We start from the raw sequence: 27,867 nt of genomic DNA, 5'->3' as shown, positions 1-27,867 counted from the left end.
TGCGTGTACTGCGAAAGCATGTGCTGGGGGTGTGAATGATTGCATGAAGTACAATATTTGAAGGGTGAAGTGTAGTGCAGAGAGCACATGATGTGTGTGTTTGCAAATAGCACACCCTGGTACAGTATAGAAAAGCTACCTTTAATGGTACAATGCATAAAGGTAACAGTGCTGCACAGTAAGTGTGCTGTGAATGTACACCGAGCCTGTGCTGGAACATTATGTGGTGGACCCTGGTTCCATTTTTGGGAAGAACAGGCCTGTCTGGTGAAGACATGAATAGTAGAAGAAACCCCCAGACATATTTGTGCATTCCCGTGAGCTGGGTGGGACACACTGGAGGAAGGGACCTTTCCTTTACACTTCAAGGATGCGCTTTGATTTAGTGGTAGATCACAAGGAAGGGGCTTTGACACATCTCAGGAATAGAGATGGGGCTGATAAGGGAATCAAAGAGTAGGGCTGGAGCCTGGAATTAACCTTTTGATGAACATATCACACTGGCTGACACCCAGGTGTGAACTCCGGTCACTACCATGAATCATGTTGTGGGTTAATCAGTTTCAGAGTCATGCCTGCTGTGACAGACTTCCTTTTAAGAGAAAAGAAGAGAAGTGGATACTTCTGAAGAAGCAGAACCCCAACATAAAACTTCAAAGACTACCGCTCACAGGTGTCTGGAAATGGAAAGGGAGGTTGAGACACCAAACTTTGTCATCTGCCAAGTAGCTAGATGAGCTGTGTGAAAAGGAAAAAAGCTCTTCAAGACTGCTGCCTGTGGCTAGAACTGGGCGCACAGGCCTGCTAGTCCCCCAGCTGGCTGAGTGGACATCACCCTAGAAAAGTCAAGATCACCTGCCCTAGAGCATCAGTGTCTGCCTGCTTGCCAAGACCAGTTTACCTTGTGAGGAAGAGGAGAGCTTTGGCAGGAGGAATCACACCAGTAGAGTCTGCACTAGATTGTGAGTAACACGGCAACATCGTATGCCCGGAGGCGCTGCTGGTACCACAGTGGCCAAGTGTTCAGGTTGTGGCACGGACTAGAGGATTAATGCTGCAACTTATCATGTTGGCCGAGCAGGAACAGCACCAAACGCAGGATGAGCTGGCAGTGCTGCTTGGAGGAGTCTGCGCCTGCTGGGTGCTGCCTCCTGCTGCATGCGGTACAAAAGGGGGTGGTGATGGACGCCTGTCTTCTCCAAACTGGATCAGGACTCTGGAGCGCCCATGGAGAGGGCACTCGCTGCACCACTGAACACTTTCGTACCGCCAGAGAGGGTAAGGACAGAACTGGGCCTGTGGGACCACTGGGGACTTGCTGCCAATGGTGCAGTGGCATCATTGACACATTTGGTTAATAACAAAGGAGTCACAGTGGACAGCTTGAGTATGACCTACTAGTACGTATTCCCTGGATGCGGCACCCAGTGGGAATAACCCCAAACAGGTTACATGTCAGAGAGTGGGACCAGGATTTCCCTACTAGAGACCTGATCTCAAGGGAAGGCGTTAATGCATACAAGAATTGATATAACTTTGCAAATATAGGCTTAGAAATAAAATACTACTTCTTATAAAAGTATTGGACTGACATGGATTTATTTTTCTGTCTGTGTGTATTTAGCAAGGTTTCTAAACGGTTTTCCCCACAACATTTACACAAACATTTGTGTAATAAAGTAGCTATGTAAACGGGTTGGAAAATCTCCAAACAACTTCATAATTAGAGTGCGAGTAGAGGAAAAAGTTTCTCAACAGAAAAAGAAAATCAAAAAAGTAAAAATAAACACAAAAGATAAGGTGCGTTTGAACCTTCGACATAACGTGTACCAGGCAGGTGTACATATATAAGTCTATGATTTCATACATTTATGTACACCTGCGAATCCCTAAATCAGGCAAGTTTGCACAGGTAGGGGTGTACGACTGGGATTTCTCTGCATTCAATAACACTCGTAAACCTGTCAAAATCGTAAAATGAAGATAACAAGTAGTTAACTTACTAAAATACCATACAGATTAGGACTTGTTTTAAGTTTGAAAAAAGACACCAACAGCAGCAAAAGACATATTATGTTTTTATTTTTACTAATGCTTTGCCATCATGATAAATGCTGCTTCGAATAGCAATATTTTCTCAAAACCTAGCAATCAGCTTGCAAAAGCATTCTTGGGAACCCAGAGTCCCCTCTTTTCTCCCTCCAACTCCGCAGATGTAAAAAAAAAAAAAAGTCTCAGCACCCAGAGTCAACAGCTGGAACCGAATGACAATTTTTTGGCATGTTATCTTTAATTTCTCCCCACACACTCCACTATCATATTATAATGGACAGCATTATAAATAAAAATATAACAAACTTTCATGCAGATTTGTAAAAAAATATTTCCTGGGTATATGCATTAAACCAAGATACAAAAAAAGAATTGCACGCCTTAGAGTAGGGTCTTATTTCAAATGGTTTGTCTGTTAGTAATATGTATTAAGCAGAGATTCTGGATGGCTTCTACATATCTGCCACACAAAATAGCCTCCACCTGAAGTAACAACTTGTACTGCATTTGTGAAGTAATATGTTGAGTTATACGTTAAAAAGGCTTCACTTGGGAAGAATGCTGACAGACTCTCGAATTGCAAAAGTTTTCCAAGCAACTTTTATTATGGTTCCACACAGCAGAATCCGGATATAGATCTATGTATATCTTTAACACGACTCCAGAGCCATGTATACACGTTTCAACTCCTAGAACTAGAATAAACATTGGAAACCAGTTTCTATGTAGAACTTGATGGGACTTTGTTCCCACTTAGACGCCTGTCACCAGTAGAATAAAACGAGGAAGTAGGCGGATATTTTGCATAAATGTGGTAGAAAAGTGTGTGCGAATGACGCAAGTGAAGACCAAGGTAGTTAATCGATACAGATAACGCTGTTTATGATGATCCTGAACTGGAGCGTAGGTTCATTCTGTGGAATAAGAGCAGTTCGGCGAGGTACATTTCCTCTCCCAGAGGAAGCGGATGCTTTTGTCTTGCTGGAAAAACCACACAGGTGTCAATAGTTCTCCAATTAAGGGTGTTCTACTCTAGAACCCACACATATTTATCATGCACCTGTGTTGGCAGGAATGATCTGGGTGTTATTTTGGTTCCTTTGTTGCCTATATTGCACCCTTACACTTTCTTCATCCCTCGGCCCATCAAGCACGCAAACACGGTCATAACCATCTTTGGTTTCACCTCCACAAGGTCTTCAGGAAGAGCATAGACTCTGGCGCCAATTCTTCTAGCCATTGATACAGCATACCTATGGAGCAAGATTTGAGATTTAGTTTCAGGTACTTTATGCAGCTTACAATTTATTACCTGAATATGGTCAAAAGAAGGAAATGCATACATATGCTGCACACCAATCACTGACTCTCTGTATATTGTGCACTATTTCATAGCAGTTCTCTAAGCGTGTAGTACTGCACGTTAACTATCAGTTAAACCACCCAAAAAAATTCAGTTGTAACTGAACAAATCCATATGATCTAAAGTATCCAATATAAACATAACGAAGGCCGAACAGGTCATTCTGCCACTCGGGCATTTCCCTGTCAAGCTGAGGATTAGGGGGATCCTTTCAGAACTACCATGACCCAAGAATGCCCCTTTCCAGTCAGATTATACAGCAGTGTGGGGCTGGCTTGTGCATTTTTGGGAGGGTTGATTTTGGTGTCCAGCTCAGTCCTGCAAGGACATCCCATGCTGCTAAACCTTGCTCTAAAAGTTTAAACCCCACCTCTAGCTTGAATCCGAAATGTGTAGACCCTGTTCATGGGCTTTAAGGATGTCCTGATTATATACATCTAGGTGGGGAGAGGACCATTCTCCTGATTACCTGGCCAAGACACTTCTCAACACAAAAGCCACCATAGAATCCAACAAAAGAAAAAATAGAAGAACACCTTATTTATTTAACACAGAGGCCGGAACCACTTTTGCAAATGTTTAAATGATTGATGTCACTATATGTGGGAGACCAACCGAAACAAATCTATGAGCACCTTTTCCAGTAACATCTGTATGAAAGAAAAAGGGCTCAAGACAAGGCAGATTTATGGGCAGCAAAAGCACAGGAGCTACCCTTTCATGGTGGCTTCTGCGCAGCACAGGTCTGATAACCAACAGATTTGTTTAGGCGGTGTTTCATTATGGTCTAGGTTTTCAAATGTGTCACCAAGGGATACATACCACATCCCTCTTATATAATGTAAATGTTTCTGAATTATCCGCCTGTGCCGAGATTGTGTATTTCTCATTTGCACTTCGGAACCAGACCAGATGGCAGTATTGTGTATCCGTCCTTGGCCAAGCCAGCCAATATCTCACTCTTTGGGTGATGGCAGGCCGGAGGTGGTGGCACTGGGAGCCATCTATTTCCTGACACCCAATACACAAGTACAAAGCACTAACTTCCCATCTAGCAATCTTTCATGAGTGACACTCAAATGAAACACAAGGATAAGCCTAGCACAGGGCTTGCCCTGTGTTTATAAAGAGATAGCTCCCACACTCTTTTCATGCCTAAAGAGGATATTGCTAAGTCAGGACAAAAGTCAGATGATCAGGGTCTATCCCTGCATTTCCTAAGAGACAATACTATAGCACTATGTCTGGCATGCTACCAAAATCTCCATTGTATATATCATAGCTCTAGTGACATTACAAGATTTGATTCACCAGGCTCACAGTATCACTTTTGGTGCAAACTACCACACACCCATAACTACACAATAAAGCAGAATACATGCAAAATGTAACAAAGAGCCCAGCCACATGAGGATTGAGGAAATGTATCATGGCACGGTCAGCAGACTGCTTGTCCATCAGTTGGCACAGGTAAACAAGCAGTGGCAAAACCAATAGGTCTCGCCTATGCAAGGCCTATTGGCTTTGGCAATGTGTTTTAGCAATGCTGTACACCACTGTGGCTGCTGTTGAGCTTGGCTAAAAATTAGTGGCGTTGGTTAAATTGAGTTAGATCGGGGTGAAGTGGAAAGGGGTGGAGTGGGGTAGAGTGGAGGGAGGGAGATTGGGGGGCAGTGTGGCAGAATGGTATAGATTGTAGTGGAGTAGACTGCAGTGGAGTAGATTGTTGTAGATAAGGATAGACTGCAGTTAAGTGGGGTAGACTGGAGCAAGGTAAATGGATTGGGGTAGATTGGAGTGAGCAAGTGGGGTAGATTGGCATAGTAGATCGGAGTGGGGTAGATTGAACTGCAGTAGATTGGGTGGAATGGGGTAGATAGGAGTGAGGTGGATCGGGGTGGAATAGATTGGAGTGGGCTAAATTAAGGTAGAGGGGAGTAGGGCAGACTGGGTGGATTAGAGATGGGTGGATTAGAGTAGGGTAGATGAGTGGGATTGGGTAGATTGGTGTAGATTTGGAATGAAGTTGGGTAGTTGGGAGTGGGTAGAGTGGAGTGGGGGAAACTGGAGAGGGTTACATTAGGGTAGAGTGGGGGTAGATTGGAGTAGATTAGGGTACAGTTGAGTGGGGTAGACTTGAGTAGGGTAGATTATGGTGGAGTAGATTAGAGTGGGGTGATAAGGGTGGGCTGGGTTAGATTTCACTAAAGTAGAGTACATTTGAGTGGAGTGTGCTAAAATGGAGTGAAGTGTGGTAGATTGGGGTAGGGTGGGGTAGATTGGACTGGGCAGATTGGGTGGAGTGGGGTAGAATGTAGAGAAGTGGGTAGAATGAAGAGAAGTGGAGTAGATGGGGCTGTGTGGGGTAGATTATGCTAGAGCGGAGTTGGGTAGTTTGGGAAAGAGTGGTATAATGAGGAAAATTAGGAGTGGAGGGGTAGATTGGAGTGTGATGGGGCGGGGTAGATTGGGCGGATTAGAGTAGGGTAGATTGGAATAGAGTGGTAGACTGGGGTAGAGAAGTCAGGTAGAGTGGGTTAGATTGGAGTAGGGTAGGTTGAAGTGGAGTGGGGTATATTGGGTGGATTAGAGAAAGGTAGTTTGGAATGGAGTACAGTAGGACAGGGTAGATTAGGTGGAGTGGGGTATATTGGAGTGGATAGATTGGGGTGGAGTGGGTTAGATTACATTGGGAAAGGTGGAGTAGATTGGAGTGGGGTAGACTGGGGTGCAGTGGTGTGGAGTTGGAGAGATTGGAGTGCACAGTGGAGTAGAGTGTCGTAAATTGAAGAGGGGTAGACTGAGGTGGGGGTCGAGTGTAGTAGATTGGAGTGGCATATTTTGGAATGGAGTGGGGTTTCTGGAGAGGAGTGGGGTATATTGGGATGGAGTGGGGTAAACTGGAGTAGAGTTGGGTAGATTGGAGTGGGGAAGATTGGGGCACACTGGAGTAGGGAAGATTGGGGCAGAGTGGAGTGGGATAGATTGGATCGCAGTGGATTAGGGTAGACTGAAGCGGGTACACTGAAGTTGAGTGGACTGTGGTAAATTGAAGTGGGGTGCAGTAGATTAGAGTAGGGTAGATTGGGGTGGGGTGCAGCAGGGTAGACTGGAGAGGGAAAGATTAGGCTGGGGCAGAGTGGGGTGGATACAATTAGATTGGGTTGGAGTGTAGTGGGGTGGGTTTGAGTGTAGTGTGGTAGAATCGAGTGGGGTAGAGTGGAATGGGGATGCTGTGGAGCAGATTGGAGTGGAATGGGGTAGACTGGGTGGAATGGATTGGGGTAGATTGAAGTGGAGTAGAGTGAAGTATAGTGGGGTAGAGTGGAGCAGGCAGAGTGAAGGGGGGTACATTGGAGTGGAAGGGCGGAGTGGAATGCACACGAAAAAGAGTGTCGTGGAGTCCAGAAGAGCATCGCAGAGTGGACACAATTTTGGTACGCACAAACTATGTGTGGTAATTTATTCACCAAGTGTAATGATGTGCTTTAATCGTATTCAAATATTAGTTTCCACCACACATCAGAATTACAAAAAAAAGTGCGCTTCATTTGTACTTTCCTAATTAGGTAAAATTCTGAAATCAGCACAGTTCATTTTTATTGTGTACTAGAAAAAAAAACAACATCCTACATTCTCTCCTCCCACGTAGGAACTCAGCAAGATTGTCAGATAAATTCTATCACTATGAAGACTAAGAAAGAAGTAAACACCACCCTCCCTCAAAAGAGAGCCAGACATATGACCTTCTTTGAATACACAGCAAATGTGACAAGATTATAACACAATTTAAAAGCCTGTTTACAGAAAGCGAGTAGTCTGAAGAATACAGTAAACAAGGTTACTCACAGGAGGGACGAACTCAAGCTGGACAGCCTAAAACAAATGAAGGCACCAAATAGAAAACAAGCAACTGAGTTACAAACCACAAAGCCATTAGTAAGCAATAGGCGAAATGCATTCCCAGGGAAGCATTCAGAATAGGGGTGGGCGGAATTTGCGAAAGTGACTTTCGCAAATTATCGCAAAAATGTTACAAATCTCCGCAAACACGTGGAAATATAGCGAAGATGCGGAAGTTTTTTTTCCGCCCGTTCACGGTATTTTCTGCATGGTCTCGGCTCGCCAACTTACCCATGCGGTTGCTTGCGGGCGCGGCCATCTTGTTTTCACTCTTCTCGCGGTGCATGATCGTGAGAAGAAAGACGTGATCGTGCGACCAATGACATTACTGCGGACGCGAACTGTCGCGAGACAGCGCAAATGGCTACCAACAATCCAACATCTTGTGGAGAACGCGAGCAAGAAACAAATTATCGCTAAGCTGCGGAATGCGGAAATTTTGACATTTTTGCGCTCTCCGCGGAACGCAAAAATGTCAAATTATCGCAATTTCCGCGAGCGGAACAGAAGAACAAGTTACTAACCTTCGGTAACGATGTATCTGTAAGAAACATTAGTTAGTTAGATTCCTCACCTTAGAATATCCCCAGGCGTCAGACTGGATCCGGAAGATTTTTCGTCAGCAATACCCCTTGCGCGTCGCTAGGCGTCGTCTGCGGCTCCGCGTCCGTCGTCGGCGTCGTGCGCCGGGATGACGTCGGAGTACTTAGACGCCGCCCTCGCGCGCTGACGTCAGTTCTTGTACATAGCCTTCCGCGCCAGGAACGCAGAGCCATGCAAAGACCGACACTGGTGCCAAAAATAAAATCTAGGGGCCTGAAAGGACAACCTTAACCCTAGATGTCAGTTCGCAGAACGGGGAGGATGGGTGGGTCGGTGAGGAATCTAACTAACTAATGTTTCTTACAGATACATCGTTACCGAAGGTTAGTAACTTGTTCATCTGAAAGAAACACGTTAGTTAGATTCCTCACCTTAGAATAGATACCCAAGCAATACCATCCCCGGTGGTGGGTCTGCGAACCAAGATCACACCAGAAAGTCCTGGAGGACAGAACGGCCAAAGAAGCCATCCCTCCGGACTTGGCTGTCAAGGCAATAATGCCTGGCAAACGAGTGTAGCGAAGCCCACGTTGCCGCCTGACAGATGTCCTGCAAAGGGACACCCCGTCCCAAAGCAGTAGTAGCCGCTGTGGCCCGAGTAGAATGGGCGCGCAGCCCAACAGGAGGGTCCTTTTTAGCCAAGGAATAGCAGATTTTTATACACAAAACGACCCACCGAGAGATGGTTCGTTTGTGCACAGCCTTCCCCTTCTTAGCGCCCACGTACCCAACAAAAAGCTGGTCGTCCACCCGGAACTGTTTGGTGCGGTCCAGATAAAAGGAGAGCGCACGTTTTGGGTCCAGACGGTGGAGCCTCTCTTCCTCTTTGGAAGGATGCGGAGGCGGAAAGAAGGTGGGCAAGGTGACAGACTGCCCAAGGTGAAATGGAGTCACCACTTTAGGAAGAAAGGAGGGACGAGGCCGAAGGACAACCTTGTCCGGATGAACAGATAGAAAAGGAGGCTTAGAAGATAAAGCCTGGAGCTCACTCACCCGTCTAGCCGAGGTGATGGCTACCAGAAAAGCAGTCTTTAGAGTTAGAAGACGAAGAGGGCAATTGTGAAGAGGCTCGAAGGGAGCGCACATCAGGAATGTCAAAACCAGATTCAAGTCCCACTGAGGCATTACAAAAGGGACAGGAGGGAACGTGTGTGTGTAATGCCTTTGAGAAAGCGTGTAACCACAGGGGACTTGAAAAGAGAAGGCTGATCAGGAAGCCGCAAGAAGGCGGAGATGGCAGCAAGATAACCTTTCAGGGTGCCCAGGGCAGAGCCCTGCCGGGCCAGAGAAAGAAGGAAGAGGAGAACCTCAGAAAGAGGGGCGGAAAGGGGATCCACAGCCTTTGCTGTGCACCATGCCACAAATTTGTTCCACCGGCAGGCGTATACCGACTTTGTGGAGGGACGCCTGGCTGCCAGAATGATATCACAGACTTCAGGAGGCAAGTCAAATGGCATCAACTGCCGCCGCTCAATCTCCACGCATGGAGGTGGAGGCTGGACAGGTTCGGGTGGAGGACCGTCCCCTGCTGCTGCGACAGAAGATCCTCCCGAAGGGGCAGACGTATCGGGGGATCGGTCAACAGACTGAGTAGCTCGGGATACCAGTATCTTCGTGCCCAATCCGGAGCCACCAAGATGACTTGGGCCCGGTCGCGCCTGATCTTCTTCAGCACTCTGGGCAGAAGTGGTATAGGCGGAAAGGCGTACAACAGACCGCAACTCCACTCGTGACGAAAAGCGTCGCCGAGCGAGTGCCGCCTTGGAAATTCCAACGCGCAGAACTGCTGACATTGCGCGTTCTCTTCGGTGGCGAATAGATCTAACCAAGGCTCTCCCCACTGCTGAAAGAGGCCTTGCACCACTTCGGAGTTCAGACGCCATTCGTGATCCATCATGCACCGGCGGCTGAGTTCGTCTGCTCTGGCGTTCAGAGAGCCCGCCAGATGTTGAACCACCAGGGTGACGCCCTGGTGTTCCAGCCATGTCCAGAGGCGCAGAGCCTCCTGACAAAGGGTCCACGACCCCACCCCGCCCTGTTTGTTGCAGTACCACATGGCGGTGGTGTTGTCCGTGAACACCTGCACGACACTTCCCCTGACAGAGGGAAGGAAGGCTTTCAGTGCAAGCCGGATCGCTCTCAACTCCAACAGGTTGATGTGGAGACGAGACTCCGCCGGAGACCAGAGGCCTCTGATCTCCGCCTCTCCCATATGGCCACCCCATCCCAGGAGGGACGCATCCGTCACTACGACATGCTCCGGTTGGGGAAGGGAGAGGCTCTTGCCCTTGACCCACTCGCGGTCCGTGAGCCACCACTGCAACTGCTGTGCAGTACCCTCCGAGATCAAGACATGGTCGGACAGGTTGCCGTGATGCTGGGCCCACTGAAACTTCAGGTCCCACTGCAGAGCCCGCATGCGCCGCCTGGCGTGATGCACTAGTAGGATGCAGGAGGCCATCAGCCCCAGAAGCCGCAACACTAGCCTGACCGAAACCCGGGATAGAGGCCGAAAGATGGGAATCAGGGCCTGTATATCCCGGACCCGCTGTTCCGGAGGATGGACCCGGAACTGCGCCGAATCGAGAACCGCTCCGATGAAGAGGAGCTTCTGAGAGGGGCTCAAGTGTGACTTCGGCACGTTGATGGAAAACCCCAGCAAATGCAGGAGATCCGCCGTAGTCTGGAGGTGGGAGACGACTGCCTGGGGCGAGCCCGCCTTCAACAACCAGTCGTCGAGATAGGGGAAGACTGGGACCCCTGATCTGCGCAGATGAGCTGCGACCACCGCCATCACTTTCGTGAACACCCGAGGGGCACTGGTGAGGCCGAAGGGGAGCACGGTAAACTGAAAGTGCTCTTGGCCCACCGTGAACCGCAGGTAACGCCGGTGGGCCGGCAGGACGGGGATATGGAAATATGCGTCCTGCAAGTCCAACGCTACCATCCAGTCTCCAGGGTCTAGGGCAGCTAAAACCTGAGCCAACGTGAGCATCTTGAACCTCTCCTTTCGGAGGAAGGCATTGACGTTCTGGAGGTCCAAGATAGGGCGCAGGCCCCCCTTGCCCTTCTTGGGAACCAGAAAGTAGTGGGAATAACAACCACGACCTACTTCTGGACTCGGAACGCGCTCGACGGCCCCCTTGGCCAAGAGAGCCGAAACTTCCTCGCGGAGAAGATCCAAATGATCCCCCGAGATACGGTGGTGCTGCGGTGGCATGGCTGGAGGGGTCGTCTCGAAGGGGAGGGAGTAGCCCCTTCGGACGATTTGCAGCACCCACCTGTCCGATATTATGGACCGCCAGTGGAGCAGGTGATGGCGAACTCTGCCGCCCACTGGCGTGGTATGGGCCTGAAAGCTCGGACTAGGAAGGCTTTGAGGCGGATGCTGCCGGGGTGGATGTGGGCTGACCACGTCGGCCTCCATTTCCGCCACGGCGGAAGCCGCGTCCGCGCGCAGGTTGGTTCTGCGGCTGGTGGCTTTGCGGACGGGAGGAGGCGCCCCTTCCTTGGCCACGAAAGGGGCGAAAAGCGGAGGTGTGCGCCCGCGGAGCCGAGAGGCCCAAGGACTTGGCCGTAGCCCGGGAGTCCTTAAAACGGTTCAGCGCACTGTCCGCCTTCTCACCAAACAGGCGAGTGCCATCAAAGGGCATGTCCATGAGGGTGTTCTGGACATCCCCGGAAAATGACGTGGACCGCATCCAGGCGTGGCGGCGGAGCGCCACCGTGGTGGAAATCGCCCGACCTAGCGAGTCCGTGGTGTCAAGCCCACATCGTATGGCGTGCCGTGCCGCATCCCTCCCATCGGCCAAAGCCTGGGTAAGACGCGTCCGGACCTCCTCCGGACACAGGGGCAGCACGTCCTCCACCGTATCCCACAGGGAATGGGAATAACGGTCCAAGAGACAGGCGGTATTTAAGGACCGCAGGCCCAAACTAAGGGACGAGAACAGTTTCTTGCCAAACTGCTCGAGTCTCTTGGAATCCCGGTCCGGCGGAGCGGTCGGGAAGGAGGATTGGGAAGTAGAGGCCTGGATAACCAGACTCTCGGGGGTGGGGTGTTGGGACAGGAAACTGGGGTCGCCCGGAGCAGGGCGGTGGCGCCTGGCAACGTTCCTATCCACAGGAGGAACTGTGGAGGGCTTGGACCAGGTGCCCTGCAGAACGTCAGTGAGGGCCTCGTTGAACGGCAGCAGAGGCTCAGTGGAGCTTGCTGAGGTTTGAAGCACCTCAGTGAGGATGTTGGTCCTCACAGCCACGGCAGGCAACTCGAGCCCAAGGGCCTCAGCCGCCTTGCGCAGCACCACAGAAAATGCTGCACCCTCCTCCGAAGCCACGGTCGGAGGAGAAGTGAATCCAGCGTCTGGCGAGGTGTCCAGTCCGCTGGCCTCCCCCAGTTCATCTGCCCAGTCCTGAGAAAGCTGTGACTGAACAGCCAGAGGGTCCTCGAACCCCTCCCAGTCGCCCCCTTCTTCCGATTCCTGATAAACAGGAGGAATGATCGGAACCGGACTGTAGAGATGGTAGGACTCAAGCGGCGTCGGATGCGGCGTCGGCGGACGCCGTGCCGGCGTCGGGTCCGGATGAGGGCTAAACCGGGGCGTCGGCGTCACAGGCGTCGGTGGCGCCGGTGACGGCGTCGGTGGTTCAGGCGTCGGCGCCGGTGGAGGAGTGACAAGGTCAACCGGCGTCGACTGGGGCCCAGGCAAGGGCCCCGCGGGGACCTGCGGCGTCGAGACCGGAGTCGTCGACGGCGCCGGAGCCGCCGGCACGCGAGGTCGCCCAGTCGAGTCCGCGGGGCCCGAAGGCGCGCCAGCGGGCGTCGACGGCGGGGCCAGGCTCCTCATGGCCGAGAGGAAGGCACTGATCTCCGCCGGCGCCGCGTCAGCCCCAGGGACCGGAAGGTATGGGGGCGGACGCGGCACCTGCGGCTCCGCCGGAGCCGCGGGGGTGGAACCACTTGGACCCTCGGCCGAGTCGCGCGACCGGCGAGGGGAGTCCGAAGAGCGATGTCGCCGCTTCGACTTCTTAGAGTGTTTGGACTTACCCGACGACTTGGAGCCCGACGAGCGATGGTGGCGTCGGCTAGGGCTCCGCGAGCGATCCTTGGACCTCCTCCTGGACCGGGATCGCGCACGACGCGGAGCCGAGTGGCGAAGCTCCAAAAGCTTGCGGGACCGCTCCCGCCTAGCCTTCGAAGTCAGGGCCTGACAGTCGTTGCACGACTCCGCGTCGTGGTCGAGGCCTAAGCAGTAGAGGCACCGGCGGTGGTGATCGGTCACCGACATCAGTCGATGACAATCTTCACAAGCCTTGAACCCAGGCATCCTACCGGCACCAGATGTCGACAGACAAGGATCAAAAATGATCAAAAAGATTTAGTCAAAAAAGACTAAAAGGGGTAGCTCTCCCGGATCTGCGCTTACTGGCGCGGAAAAAAGAAGAACTGACGTCAGCGCGCGAGGGCGGCGTCTAAGTACTCCGACGACGTCATCCCGGCGCACGACGCCGACGACGGACGCGGAGCCGCAGACGACGCCTAGCGACGCGCAAGGGGTATTGCTGACGAAAAATCTTCCGGATCCAGTCTGACGCCTGGGGATATTCTAAGGTGAGGAATCTAACTAACGTGTTTCTTTCAGATATTTACCTCAGGCCTAATTCAGAATGCCCACAAGAAGTTGTAAGCAAACCAAACAGCTGCACTGTCTGGTAGGTTTCGACTGAAAAGTCCAGACCCACTACAGACTGCCACAGCTGCCAGTCTCAAGTAATCCAGCACGCTGATAGCAGTCACACCTGCTAAGTAAGAGAGCAGGTACACCACCTCCAGAACACAGAGTCCAGTCTTTGTTCTCATCACTAACTACAAAGGGTCCTCCACATAGGTGCATGATTGTTGCATACACTGAGGCTGAAAAGTAAAAAAATGCACCAATGATTTGTCTAGGTGTAACTGCAGGATTTGAAAATTCATGTTTTGTATGTTTTCTACAGCTCATGGGTTTGTTCAAACTACCAATTAAAGCCCACCAAACTTATCACAGGTGGCTTCTCAAACAGATCTACAACTAAAATATTCTGTGAGAGAGCATAATTATATATATATATATATATATATATATATATATATATATATATATATATATATATATATATATATATATATATTTATTTTTCAGGGACGTTATAGTTAGTTGAACATTTGACTCATAAAACCAGAGAAATTCGCCTGTTATAGTTAGTTGAGCTAGCTTTAACTCGCGTGCCCGCAATGCACTGATGATGTCACATTACATCACTCATGACATGGTCAGTGACATCACTGATGACATCTCAAATTACATCACTGATGACATCATCCAGTGAATGTGTGTTTCTATAAAATGTAAATATGATATATATATATATATATATATATATATATTCACTGAAAAAACCATAGGTTTCAGGGGCGTTATAGTTAGCTGGACTTTTCACTCGTACAAAACCATTGAAATTCCCCCGTTATAGTTAGTTGAGCTAACTATTACTCGCGCGCCCGCAATGCACTGCTGATGACGTCACATATTACATCACTCATGACATGGTCAGTGACATCACTCATGACATCACTGATGACATCACTGATGACATCATCCTTGCGATAGAGTGGCAGACCTCCTCTCCCCCTAATATAACCTTTGATACACACATTCAAAAACTAGTAACTAAAATTTTCAAAACAATGGACATACCAATATCGGTTACAACAACCTATTCAGTAATTCTAAGATCCACATACACATCCACTCATTCACCAACAGTCCTATACAGTCACTCATACATGTACTCACTCATCATATGTACTCATACACCTATACATCCTGTTACACAACACCACTCATCCATAGAGTTACTCACACACAGTCACTCATGCTAATAAAGAATCAAACATCCATTTACTTGCATATACAGTTATACACACACACCACCACACTTACTTCTACAGAAACTTACACATACTTAGTCTTTTAAACAATCACTTATAAACACATACTTATTCATACAGGAACTCTTTCAATCTCTCACTCTCAAATATACTCACTTATATACAACAATAGTCACATATACTAGTTTAAAACATATGTAGTTACTCATAAAGACACTATTGAGACAGTCATTCACTCACTAACACACCCATACACACACTCATCCACCCATACAGTCCTGCACACATGCTGTCTTCAACACATACAAACAGTGAGTCACTCATTCATGCACTTATGCACTACGTAATACCCCCACCGAACCATACAGACACACAAACACTCATTCTGATACTCATAAAACCAACTAATAACCTATATAGACACTCATGTAGCTACTCACCAACCCATGCAGCCACTTCTACACAAAGTGAGAGACTGATACAGATATTTACATATTTAAACATTACTCACTAAGCCATGTATTCACTAAGATGCACTTAATCAGTCAGTTATACAATCAATTTTTCAAAAACAAATCATCCATTTAGACACTTATATACCCATTTATTCTTCCATCGACCTTGAGATATACATATATAAAACATATGTAATTTTCAGAAAAACACATTCACTGGATGATGTCGGTGATGTCATCAGTGATGTCATTTGAGATGTCATCAGTGATGTCATGAGTGATGTCACTGACCAGGTCATGAGTGATGTAATGTGACGTCATCAGCCGTGCATTGTACGAGTGAAAAGTCCAGCTAACTACAACGCCCCTGAAACCTATGGTTTTTTCAGTGAATTTCTAAGGTTTTTTAAATGCTAATTCCTAACTATAACGTGCCTGAAACCTATGGTTTTTTCAGTGAATTTCAAAGGTTTTTTAAATGCTAATTTCTAACTATGGCTACAGAGATCGGACATGTGAAGAAAGAAGAAAAAACGCACAAAAAGAAAATAAAGTAATGCAGAAAGAAGCAACAGAGGTCCTCAAAGACGAAGAAAAGTGCAGGAAGAAGGATAATGTGCAGAAAGAACAAACAGAAGAACAGAAAGAAGCCTTGTTGCAAAATCATCCTGTACCCTCAACTTTTTCAGACGGATACTGGTGGTAACTGAGTCTGACTAACCAGTCCTAGAGCCAGTGCTATGTTAAAAGACACTCAGAATACAGTGAAAACACCTACATACACGAGGTAACACTATGCGTTGGGGTCCGCCTGTGATCAGCATGACCTCCTCAGTAAGCCCCTAGTATATAATAGGGCAGGTGATTAAAACTACCTCTTAAAACGCGTCACAGGGCGTGTTTGCACAAGTCATCTCAGGCCCCGTCCCCTCACTTCCCCACTGTGTAAACACGCCCTGTGGCCGTTTTAAGTTGGGAGATTAAGTTAATTTGAATCCTGAGGGTCCCTAGGGTCCAACTAGACCACTAGGTACCTCCAGTAAGCGCCACAGAGCTTCATTGCAGAGAGGTGAAAAAAGGGGCACGGCCTGCACCACCTCTGCAACGCAGAGCAGTGGCGCTTACTGGAAGCCCCTGGTGGGCTAGTTGGCCCCCAGGATTGAAAGGGAATTATTTCCCCAACTTAAAACGCGCCACAGGGCGTGTTTGCACACGTCACCTCAGGCCCCGTCTCCTCCCTTCACCACTGTGTAAACACGCCCTGTGGCGTTTTTTTGTTGAGAGATTAAGTCCCCTTGAATCCTAAGGGTCCCTAGGGTCAAACTAGCCCACTAGGTACCTCCAGTAAGCACCACAGAGCTGCGTTGCATAGAGGTGTAAAAAGGGGCGTGGCCTCAGAACACCTGTCTGCAACGCAGCTCCCTGGCGCATACTGGAGATACCTGTTGGGCTAGTTGGCCCTCAGGGACCCTCAGTATTGAAGGGGAATTAATTCCCCAACTTACAACTGGCCAGGGGGTGCATTTGCAGAGTGCTGCTAGGAGGGGGCGTGGCCTCCGGCGCGATGCCGGTCTTTTATTTATTTTTTCAAGAAGGAGGGCTGTGTGGCCCCCCTTCTTTTTCTAATTTACTGGCCCTGGGGACCCCATCCCCCAGGGCCTGCACCATAATTTTTTTGTTTTAAAAAAAAAAAACAATTTGGCCCTCCCAAGGCCTTAATCGGCCCCGGGGACCCCAACCCCCGGGTCAAGGCCTTTTTTTTTTTTAATTCTTTAGGAGGGGGCTGCGTTGCCCCCCTCCTTAGGACACTTATGGCCCCGGGGACCCCATCCCCCAGGGCCGGCCTTTGTTTTTTATTATTTAAAAAAAAATATATTTATAGAAACACTTAGGACATGCTGGACAAACCGTATGTACCCATCACCATGACGATTTGCGTGATATTCATTAAAAGGCAACTATGCATAGAATGAATCCACATGGAATGTATTTACACCGCTAGTGAAGCTCTGACGTGTCTGACGCCCTACCGTGCCTAATCCCAGCGCCCCCGCCGGTGGGTACTCTCCAAGTAGACACCCTTGTCGTTTATTTATACAAACATGGGTAGCTATTGACGGGCACATTTAATATACACGCACACCAAGCCATTCAAAGGGGATTCCACAAAAATTCGACCAAACTATGCAAGAAACCCCCCTCACGGTTAATAAAACACACATCCACCGCCGGATGTGTAATACTTTTTATTTTACTCTCTGGAAAGGAGACGAACCTCACTTGAGAGTCAGTGTGCTCCTGGATGAGCCCAATGCTGTGTTACACTCACCAGTGCCCGCCGAGTGCCACACACCTCTGTGTTGTATTCCACCAGCTAGTGCGTATGCTATGACACTCTCTAGCCCATGTGCACTGTAACACCACCCTGTGAATATGTCGTGCCACACTTGTCTTTGCACGGGTTATATTGCCCCATCTAACGTGCCTTCCTCGATGCCTATGTTATAACGCACAGCGCTATGCCATACATATTACATTCTGGGATCCATATCTTTGTCACAGTGCATATGCAACGTTACACTCCCCAGCACATATTTTATATTACAACTTTAGAGACTAGTTAGGTTACACAACACTGCCCTGTGCATATTACACTCCAAGGCGCATATCGCATAGCACGCGCTAGTGCCTGTGCTATCTCCAATGAATCTGTCATTGCGCACAATGTATTGCATATTATATTTCACGCCCCGGTTCATCTTATATCACACTTTTTGGTGCATAGTTTATACCGTATACTATATCTAGTTTTCATTTTCAATCGTGCTCTCAGGACTATGTTCTATATAACACTGCATCCACCTACCCTTTTCACGGGCATTACATTTTGCGATGGGGGTGGAGGGTCAGGGGGTGTTTCTGCCAAGTGAGCCCGGAGTCACAAACGTCCTCTTCATCCTGAATAAAAGTGAGATTATGCTGCATACTTGTTCATATTTTAAGTAGTTCGCACAGACACACATTTTAAAAACAATAAAGTTCCTAATACCCACCTTCTCTGAACAGTTAGCTTGCTGCCCCATCCACCTCCTCCCTATCCTCTGCAGTCTGAATCCATGGACTAACCTCCTCCCTCCTGCCATGCATGGTCTGATGTGCTGCCACTGCCCTCCATTTAGCATGATGTACCAGTCCACTCCTTCTGCCCTCCATTGCCCAATTCTATGGCCCATCATTGACCTCCTGCTTAGCCTCTGCTTAGCTTGCTGCCCCTATTCTCCTTCCCCCTGCCATCCGATGTCTTTGTGCATGCCCCTGCTCCATCCTTTTTGCCCACCATGTTCCATGGACCTGCCACTCCTATCTACTCTGACTGTTCTGTTGAGCTGCCACTCCCCTCCCACCTGCCTAGCATTGTCATGACTGTAACCTGTCCCTGCCACCTCCACCCTGCCTGTCCACATGCCATGCCCCTATCCCCTTCCTCCTGTCCTCCATGGTCCATTTTACTGCCACACCCTTCTGCCCTCCCTGGTCTGTTGTGCTGCAACTGCTCCTCCTGCCTGCCCCGTGTGGTCTGTTGTGAGGCCCCTTCCCCTGAACTTTGTCTGTGCACAGGTCCTGACCCTCCCTTCTATCCTCCATGGTCCTTTGTGCATGCCCCTGCACCCTCCTTCTTGCCCATCATAGCCATTGTGCTGCCACTAACCCTCGTGCTTGCCATGCATGGTCTTCTGTGATGCCATGGCCCCTCCCACCTTCCCTCCATGGTCTGTGTGTATGACATCATAGTCTCATTGTTGCTCTCCATGGTGTGTCTTGTTTCTAGTGCCCATACTGCCTGACCTCCATGGTAATCTTGCTGCTCCTGCCCTGCCCCCTTGCCACAGCCCTCTTTTTCCATGTGCAGACCCCTATTCCCTCCCTCCTGGCTTGCCTGTTCCATTGTAATGCCCCTGATCCGTCCCTCCTGCCCTTTATGGTCTGTTATGCTGCAGCTTTCCCTCCTGTCTGTCCATTATGGTCAGCTAGCTACCACTGCCTCTTTCCCCTCTGTTCTCTGTTGTCCATGTGCATGGTCCTGTCCCTCCCTATTGCTTTCCATGGATTGTTGTGCTGCACTCCCCGATGCCTGCCCTGTAGGGTCAGTTTGGTGCACCTCTCCATGTCCCTCCTGTCCTCTGTTATCCGAGTCCATGTCCCTACCCCAATTCCTCCTGCCTACCATGATCCAATGTACCATACTTGCAAACATTTTGAACTTGGTAAGAGGGAGATTTTGAAAAACTGGGGTATTGATTTTCCCCTTTGAGTTACATTAAAAAAGAGGAGATTGTAGACAGGAGACAGATCAAGTAAAGCCCATTTGAGCTTAAAAACATTGGACGTTTCCTGGCTGAAACGGGTCTGTTGGCATGTATGGTTGTACTACCACTGCCTCTTCCTTCTGCCCACAATGGTCTATTATATTGCCACAGCCTCTCTTGCCAGTCCTGTATTGTTGGTTTGTTGCCCCTGCCCCCCTTTCCACTGCCCTCCATAGTCTGTTGTGCTGCCACTGCCCTTTCTGCCTGCCCAGTGTGGTCAAATTGTTGCCTCTGTACTCTCCTACCTGCCTTCAATTTTCGGAGTCCGTGCCCCTGGCCTCTGCCTCTCAACAGTATCCCAATGAACAACTAGATTGCTAACATTCTATATTGATTACAAAAGTGTGGAACGCCTGACATCATCTTGATGTAATCAAAACTGTAATACCTAGAGTATTTCCTTTAGAAATTACATATATGAGAGGGTCTTATTTGCATCAAAATTATGGTTAGTGCTCTAAAAAACTAAAATGAGGACATATTTTCTGAGTTTTCAAATCGCGACAAAGAACTTTTAAATTATTTGTAATCTATGTTTTTTTATCCAGTTGACCACTTGATTAAATGTTGCACTTAGGGGAGAGGATGTGGTGTTACTTCCAGAGCTGCAGACTTTGCAACTGGGGAACCAGGTTGGAGTTTCTGCTTCAGCTCAACATTGTGATTCTGGTCAAATCACTTAATCTCCCCATGTCTACAACCAGAATGAATTTGATCTCGTGTGATGTAACCAATGCTCATGTAAAGCACTCCAATACCTGACAAGTCTGCACTATATAAAACTGCAAATACACAAAAAATAAGTGTTTTGCACACTTCTGTCATTGGGCTACATCTGGGTGATATTTGTGCTGCATTTGGGCTCTTTTGTCTCTGGTGGCCATCTTGGGAGATTTATTTGTTATGAAGTTTCCTAATTTCCTCATTTACTGCAGTCTCCTCAGTAGGAAATGCTTTCAGTTTTGTACTTTGGTTCCATCAAGAAGGTATTCAGATATGTCACACATTTGCCATAAACTCTGAATGTTAGCACTCTAGTTGCTCATTAGATCACTGTAGTAAAGCTACTGCTTACCAGGGAAGTCTGCTGCTGGTATTCAAAGTGCACGTTTCAATCTGCATGTCAGAATTTTTTTATGAATTAGAAAAGGATTTGAGAAGTCAAAATGTGCCCTAATTTTTCTTTCTGCACCACTAATCATAATTGCTGTGGCAAAATGAACCCCCTCAGTTTGTTCCTTTGTAAATTAAATGTTTTAACTGTTACCACTTTATTCCAATCAAGATGGCATCAGGTGTGCCATACTTTTGTCATAAGTAAGACTGTTAGCGCTCTAGTTGTTCGTTAGAACACTCTGGGAAGCTGCAGTAGAACACAAAGGAATCAACTGACAGCCTCTGCCCTTGTTGGATGTACATGTTTTACTGAGAATGTCAGACTTCATTCTCCCATGACTGAGAAAGATAATGTGAATTTACAGAAAATATGCTCTCAGTTTAGCTTATTGATCACCTTCCAAACCTCTGTGGGAAAAGCATGAGAAAATAGTTCTCTCGAACATGATTCATGATATCCCAGCAGAAGGCTTTTTCACATGGTAAAATCACCTTATAACACACCACAATTCCTAAAATGAGTATGGTACCATCAACAAATGATTTATAATGTAACTAAAGTCTTTAAACCTTCTATTAACTGCAATGCTTTTTAATGAGGTGCTATCATGTATATTGGTCCCAAGATGGCTGCCAACACTTCTTGGATGAAGTGCTGACAGCCAATCAGATCTCACGATGAGATGTGTGGTTAGGCTCCGCCCAGATATATATATGATTTTACTTTTGATTTTCTCAGGAACTACTGAACGGATTGACACCAGATATGCAAAAGGCACATCCCTGACCTGAGGACTACCTCTTTGCCAAATTTAAAGTAATTCTGTTCAGCCGTTTGGCCTGTACCTTGGACTAAAGGTCCCTATGGAAAATTGCATGGGAAAAACGCGTTTTGGGACCCCCCTTTTTTCTCAGCCCCCGCTTGACGAATCCCCCCCGAGACTTTCAGGGTACAAGCGGAGCGGAGCGCCCCACCTATTTTGAAAATTTCGCGAGGATTCGTCAATCGGCGCCAAAGTTATTCCAAATAGAATGTTCCGGATTTCCTATGGAAACACGGAGATATATATATATATATATATAGAAGAGGGGGATTGTTGGAAAAGACTTCACAGTATATTGATTATTTTCTGCAAAGTCACGTTAAAACCCTTGAGTCATACATACAGGACACAGGTGACTTTTTACTCAAAATTCAACAGATCACATTGATGAACGATGATTGGATGTTAGCACTTGATGTAACTGCACTCTATACCAGTATTATACACACAGATGGCATAGCGGCAGTAAAATACTACCTCACACGTAGACCTGAACAATATCAAGACCATAACTCTATGTTGTTGCAGATGCTGGAATTTTGTTTGTGTAATAACATATTTATGTACAACAATCTTCTGTACCGTCAATTGCAGGGTGTAGCCATGGGGGCCAGTTTTTCTCCAAGCTACGCCTGCTTACACATGGGGGCTTGGGAAGAACTGGTCCTCAGGGACCAACATAAGTCAATCTTCAGTACCAACATCATTGCCTGGTACAGATATATCGATGATCTTTTTGTGGTTTGGAGGAGTAGTAAAGAACAGGCAGAGAATTTCATCTCCATGATCAATGATAATCAATTTAATCTAAAATTCACTGCAACTATGAGTCAATCAAGTATAGCATTTTTGGACACTGAGGTATTCATTTTTAACAACACAATTCATACCAGGCTATACAGAAAACACACTGCAGGGAATACAATCCTCCACGCAGGTAGTGCACATCCTAATCATCTTATCCACAGTATCCCATACGGTGAGATGCTTAGACTCAGGAGAATATGCAGCAGTCAATCTGACCTAGAGCTTGCACAACAAGCAAGTAAAATCCGATTTTTGGAGAGAGGATATAATGCACGAGTCATCAACAGTGCTATTATGAAAAGTATGCAAGTAGACAGACAAAAACTGCTTGATACCTATAGAACCTTTGATTCTACGGTACCCGTCAAAAAGAATACTTTGCTACCACCAACAGCTAGTCCATTCAGGATTATCACGGGATACAGTAGTCAACACTCAGATTTGTACAAAATCATCAATAGAAACTGGCCCATTCTCCTCAGTGATCCAATCATAGGCCCTACTCTTCCTCACAAAGCTTCTATCACCTATAGCAGGGCCCCCTCCATGAAGGACCGTTTGGTAAATACTAGTCCCGAAACCATTGAACGAACCACATGGCTTCAGACCAACAGCGGATTCTTTAAGTGCAAAACTTGCAAATCTTGCATCCATGGTTCTAACACGAAAACATACAAAGATGGCTTTAGTGACAGGGAGCACCTTATTGACAAGGTCTTAACCTGTAAAACAGAATTTGCCATATACGTTTTACAATGTCCCTGCCAACTCAGATATGTCGGCAGTACGAAACTTGCCGTACATATGCGCATTTTACAGCATCTCAGGGCTATAACTAACGAGGACAATACTTATCCAGTGGCCAGACATTTTAAGGAGCACCACCGTAGTGACAATAAGGGCCTAACATTTTTTGTCATTGATACAGTGACAGCGAGGAGATAGGGAACATAGACTCCGCCAACTTGAGACACGATACATATTGCAGCTTGATTCGAAACACCCTGGGGGATTGAATATCACAGAGGATCTTTACACTTGCCTACCTTAAACACCTTCTAATAGTAGGCAGACTGCAGTCCCTTCATCATAGATTCTATTACATCTGGCAGGACTTAGAGGTAACCCACAGTTCCTCCAATTCTTTTATATCTATCTATTTATTTATTTATTTATGTATGTATTTTAAATACTTACTATTTGATGTAGGAAATATGACCCCTTTCAGATAATGATTCAATATGTACCCCCGGGATTGCTGCCAGTCTCCTCAGAGTGCAATCTGAACTTACCTGTTTTTGATTTACAGTCACTCTAGCACCCTTAATACATATGGTGCTCTTCTCCATTTTTGTCTCACGTGTTTTCTCATGACAATATACGCCATGGTGAGGGCTCTCACAAATGGGTGTCTTACCTTGAGAAAACATTGCACAGTCTCCTCTTATTTCGATGGCTACTGGACTTGCCTTCCCCTGAGATCTGTTCATTGTGTCCAGTGAGGCAGAAAATATCAAGCAGATTTATAGGTCTCCGTCTGTCTGTTATATGCTCTTTACATGCTTTTTACTAAGATTTCTAACATCCGGCATAAATTTTAGTCACCAGGTATACAGGTCCGAGTCCTTTTATATATTCAAGTTAAATCTAGAATCGAATATACCCCTTAATATGTGATTAGCAGTTAACTATTGCTACTAAAATCACACTTGCATACGTTTAAATATCCAATTTTATTTATTTATCTCACAGGTGCGGCTCATTGGTTCACACATTTTATTTTGCACATTTGCACAAAAGAAAACTTTTATCTTGTGACTGTACTTATGACATGAGTTCTAATTTAAGCAGACTAGCTCACAGCGTTACCTTTAGGGATTTACCCCGGAATATGTCAATACAGTTTTGAACACTAGGATGTGAGACCATGCGTTTATAAGAATGTGTCATCTTGATTCGTTCAGATGGTTACGCAAAGCATTCAAAACAGCGATTTTTTTGCACAAATGAAAGTATATATATTTATTTATCCTTTGTAAAATTGCTTGTTATTTGCACATACATTGATTTTAAATATATTATATATTTATTTATTTGATGTATATCCTAACATTGGTTTTTTTAAATTATATATAAATTTAATTACCGTGTGTTCACTACTTTTAAATGCGCTGTTTTGCACTATTATATCAGTTAAGTCTGTTGTCTATATCTTTTTAGAGGCAGTCACATGATCAGCTGAATGTTAGCACAGTCACTTTATAAACCAACTCTCTATTGGTTCATGTTGTCATGTGATCAAGGCTCGGAGGAGCCGAAACGTTATGGCGGCAGAAAGGCACAAAATAAAATAATCAGCACTTCAATTTTGGTCCGTGTATGCTGTGACGGTGTGGAGTGGCATTCGCAGCAAGCCCACGGCTTCATATATATATCTATATATATATATATATATATATATATATATATATATATATATATATATATATATATATCTCAATCAATCAAGGTGTATTGAAGAATGAATGCATTTACAAGTGCCTAAAGGAATTATTTCGTATGTATGTGACTGACTGTATAAGTGAGCGATTGAACGTGTCTTACTGAATGCATGGGTTAGTGACAAAACTGTGTAAAAGTCTGCATTAGTCTCTCCATTGGAGTGAAAGCAACTGCATGGGTTGCTGAATACCTACATGTGTCTATATAGGTTATGGATTTGTTGTCTGAGGATCTGTATGGGTCCCTGAGTGTCTGTGTTGTCGGGTGTATGAGTCTGTGCATAGATGTCTGAATGGGTGATTCAGTGATTGTATGGATTAAAAAGTGAATCTGGAAAGGGCTGTATGGGCGAGTTAGTATGTCTGTGGGTGAGTGAATAAATGTCAGTGGTATATCTGTGACTAACTACTTATGTTTTAAGCCACTATATGTGAGTGTTGGAGTATATAAATAATTATACGTTAGACTAAGTTATTTCAAAAGAGTGGGTGTATAAATAAGTGTCTGCTTCTATCAGTGATTGTATAAGACAGTAAATATGTGTTAGTATCTGTATAAATAAGTGATGTGGAATGTCTAAAAATAACGAAGTTGGTGTGTACAACTGTATATATGATGAAATGGTATGCGATTCATTCTTTGCATTACTGACTAGGCGTTTGAGTAACTATGGATGAGTGGCAGCGTGTGACTGCATGTATAGATGTATGAGTGCATATTATAGTCCTCTATTGATGAGTAACTACATGTATAAGTGACTGGATGTGTGTGTAGAGCTAGGAAATAGTGAGTGCTATGTAGTATATGGCATTCTTCTGTGCATGGTTTCAAAAATAGTAGTCAGCATTTTAGAATGGGTGTATCAAAGTTTATATTAGAGCATCAGTATGTGCATCAGATTGTCACGTGGATGATGTCATGAGTGATGTCATCAGTGATGTCACTGACCATGTCATGAGTGATGTAATATTTGACATCATCAGCAGTGCATTGCGGGCGCGCAAGTTATAGTTAGCTCAACTAACTAGAAAAGGCGAATTTCTCTGGTTTTATACGAGTCAAATGTTCAACTATAACGTCCCTGAAACCTATGTTTTTTTTCAGTGAATTTCTAAGGTTTTTTAAATGCTAATTCCTAACTAGAACATCTGTAAAACCTATGGTTTTTTTCAGTGAATTTCGAAGGTTTTTTAAATGTTAATTTCATATTTTCATGTTTATAAAACCTATATTTTTTTCTATTATATTTTTAAATATTTTGGAACTCTATTATACTTCTTGTTTTTAACTTTAAAAATCATGTAATGTTTTATATCTTCCCCCAAAAATATGTATTTTGTTAGGGGGGGGGGGTGGTGGAGGGGTGACTACACTCCCATACCGGTAGCGTACAAAGCTCCATCACCACACGAATCCTATCCGCCATATTGTTAAACTCGTAAATGATGCGCATTTCGTATCCGACGAGTTCCTGGCACGTTCGTCATGTACGTATGGGGTTGCGCCTGCTGCGCGTTGCGTATTTGACGAGTACACGCTGCCAGGCCCTGTTACGTCACAGGCGTATAGTATCGCGCCGGGTACGCCATTCCTTTTTTTTTGTCTCCAAAGTACATCTAAATAACTTTAAACAGTATATGAGAGCACGCGAAAATCTAAATTATTTTAAACATTTATATATTTCTAACTAATACTTATATTATGATAAATATATTTTGTTAAAATCGCGCCGGGTGCGGTCTCCTTGAGCGATTGCCATGTGACCTTAAAAATAAGCATTTGATTAGTGCAGAACATTTCCCATTGTAACAGTTGTACGACCCAACCCATTTTACTCATTCTCTCTACAGCGTTTGATGAGACAGCTCTTCTGCTTACAAAGCTTTTTTGAAAAGTGTTTTCCTGTATGCACATATCTTATACTACACACAACATGCAACGATCATCTTGATCAATATTCATGCTCTGTACATTAGCCTTCCATGTGTGATTGCCATGCATCTCAAACATTCCATCACAAAACAAGTATGTGGAACACGATGCCCCTGGTGTGTGTGTCTGCACATTATTGTGCTGGCTTTCGGCCTGGGTATTGCTGGCTCTAAGGAGCATCATCAGCCATGGGCAGACTGCACATCCTAGATCACATGCCATCTCATTAACAATAGTTTCCGCCCTCCCGACACATGCCACACTAATCTAAATTGCACACCCTGCGAGGTCAAAACTACAAAAGAAACACACATAAGTACACTTCCTGGCCAGGCAGAAACTGAACAACGCCCAAGTCCCTGGAATAATGATTCACACCCCTACGCTGGCCTGGCGTACGCAAGCCCAGCCCACTTTGCGTACGTATAAATAGGATAACCACGACGCCACACATCCCTCTTCTTCCACACTACCTCAAATGATTTGCCGCATCCACCTCGCATATCACAATGCACAATAAAAAAAAGAAACGGTTCCATGAAGTGTACTCCATCCTGGCAATCAACATGGGTTCTAAATTGTGAGCCCTACTGCCCGTCGTCTACAAAAGGGATCCATGAAGTGTACACTCTCCTGCAATCAACACTCCATCTGAATTGTGAGCACTGTTGCCCGTAGTGTTTGCTCACACAACAATGACAGCAGATAAGCAGAGCGTCCTGGGTGCACAGGGCCTCCAATTGAGCGCGCTGCGGCGAGAGGGGTGGGGTGCTTCAGTCTAGCTGCGCAGGTCCGAACAAACGATATTGCCATGTGTTATGTGATCTTTGACCTCATTCAGTCACATCGGTCTCATTTTAAAGACCTGCTGGACTGTACTGTAGGCATGAGCCAGCGGGCAGCGCTGCCCTACAGAAACCTCTTCAGCGCGGTGCTGTGGGAGGGATGGGATGCATCAGTCAGACTGCGCACGTGCGAATAAGCAATATTGCCATGTGTTATGATGTGATCT

General features: G+C 46.3%; 1 protein-coding gene across 1 annotated transcript in view; it reads right to left on the bottom strand.

Moving 5' to 3' along the window:
- Nucleotides 1-2,065: 2,065 nt before the first annotated feature.
- The window catches only part of LOC146829232 (plastin-3), a 409,189-nt gene continuing 383,387 nt past the window's right edge, over nucleotides 2,066-27,867 (bottom strand). Inside the window, exon 16 of the mRNA XM_085607861.1 lies at nucleotides 2,066-3,305. Within this exon, the coding sequence (XP_085463987.1) occupies nucleotides 3,173-3,305 (133 nt within the window). The 3' untranslated portion in view covers nucleotides 2,066-3,172. The remainder of the gene's footprint in view (nucleotides 3,306-27,867) is intronic.

The sequence above is a fragment of the Triturus cristatus genome, chromosome 5_2 (assembly GCF_964204655.1).
Source record: "Triturus cristatus chromosome 5_2, aTriCri1.1, whole genome shotgun sequence".
Classification (NCBI taxonomy): Eukaryota; Metazoa; Chordata; class Amphibia; order Caudata; family Salamandridae; genus Triturus; species Triturus cristatus.
Note: the sequence above shows the minus strand (reverse complement) of the source record. Positions and strands in the feature narration are given on the sequence as shown.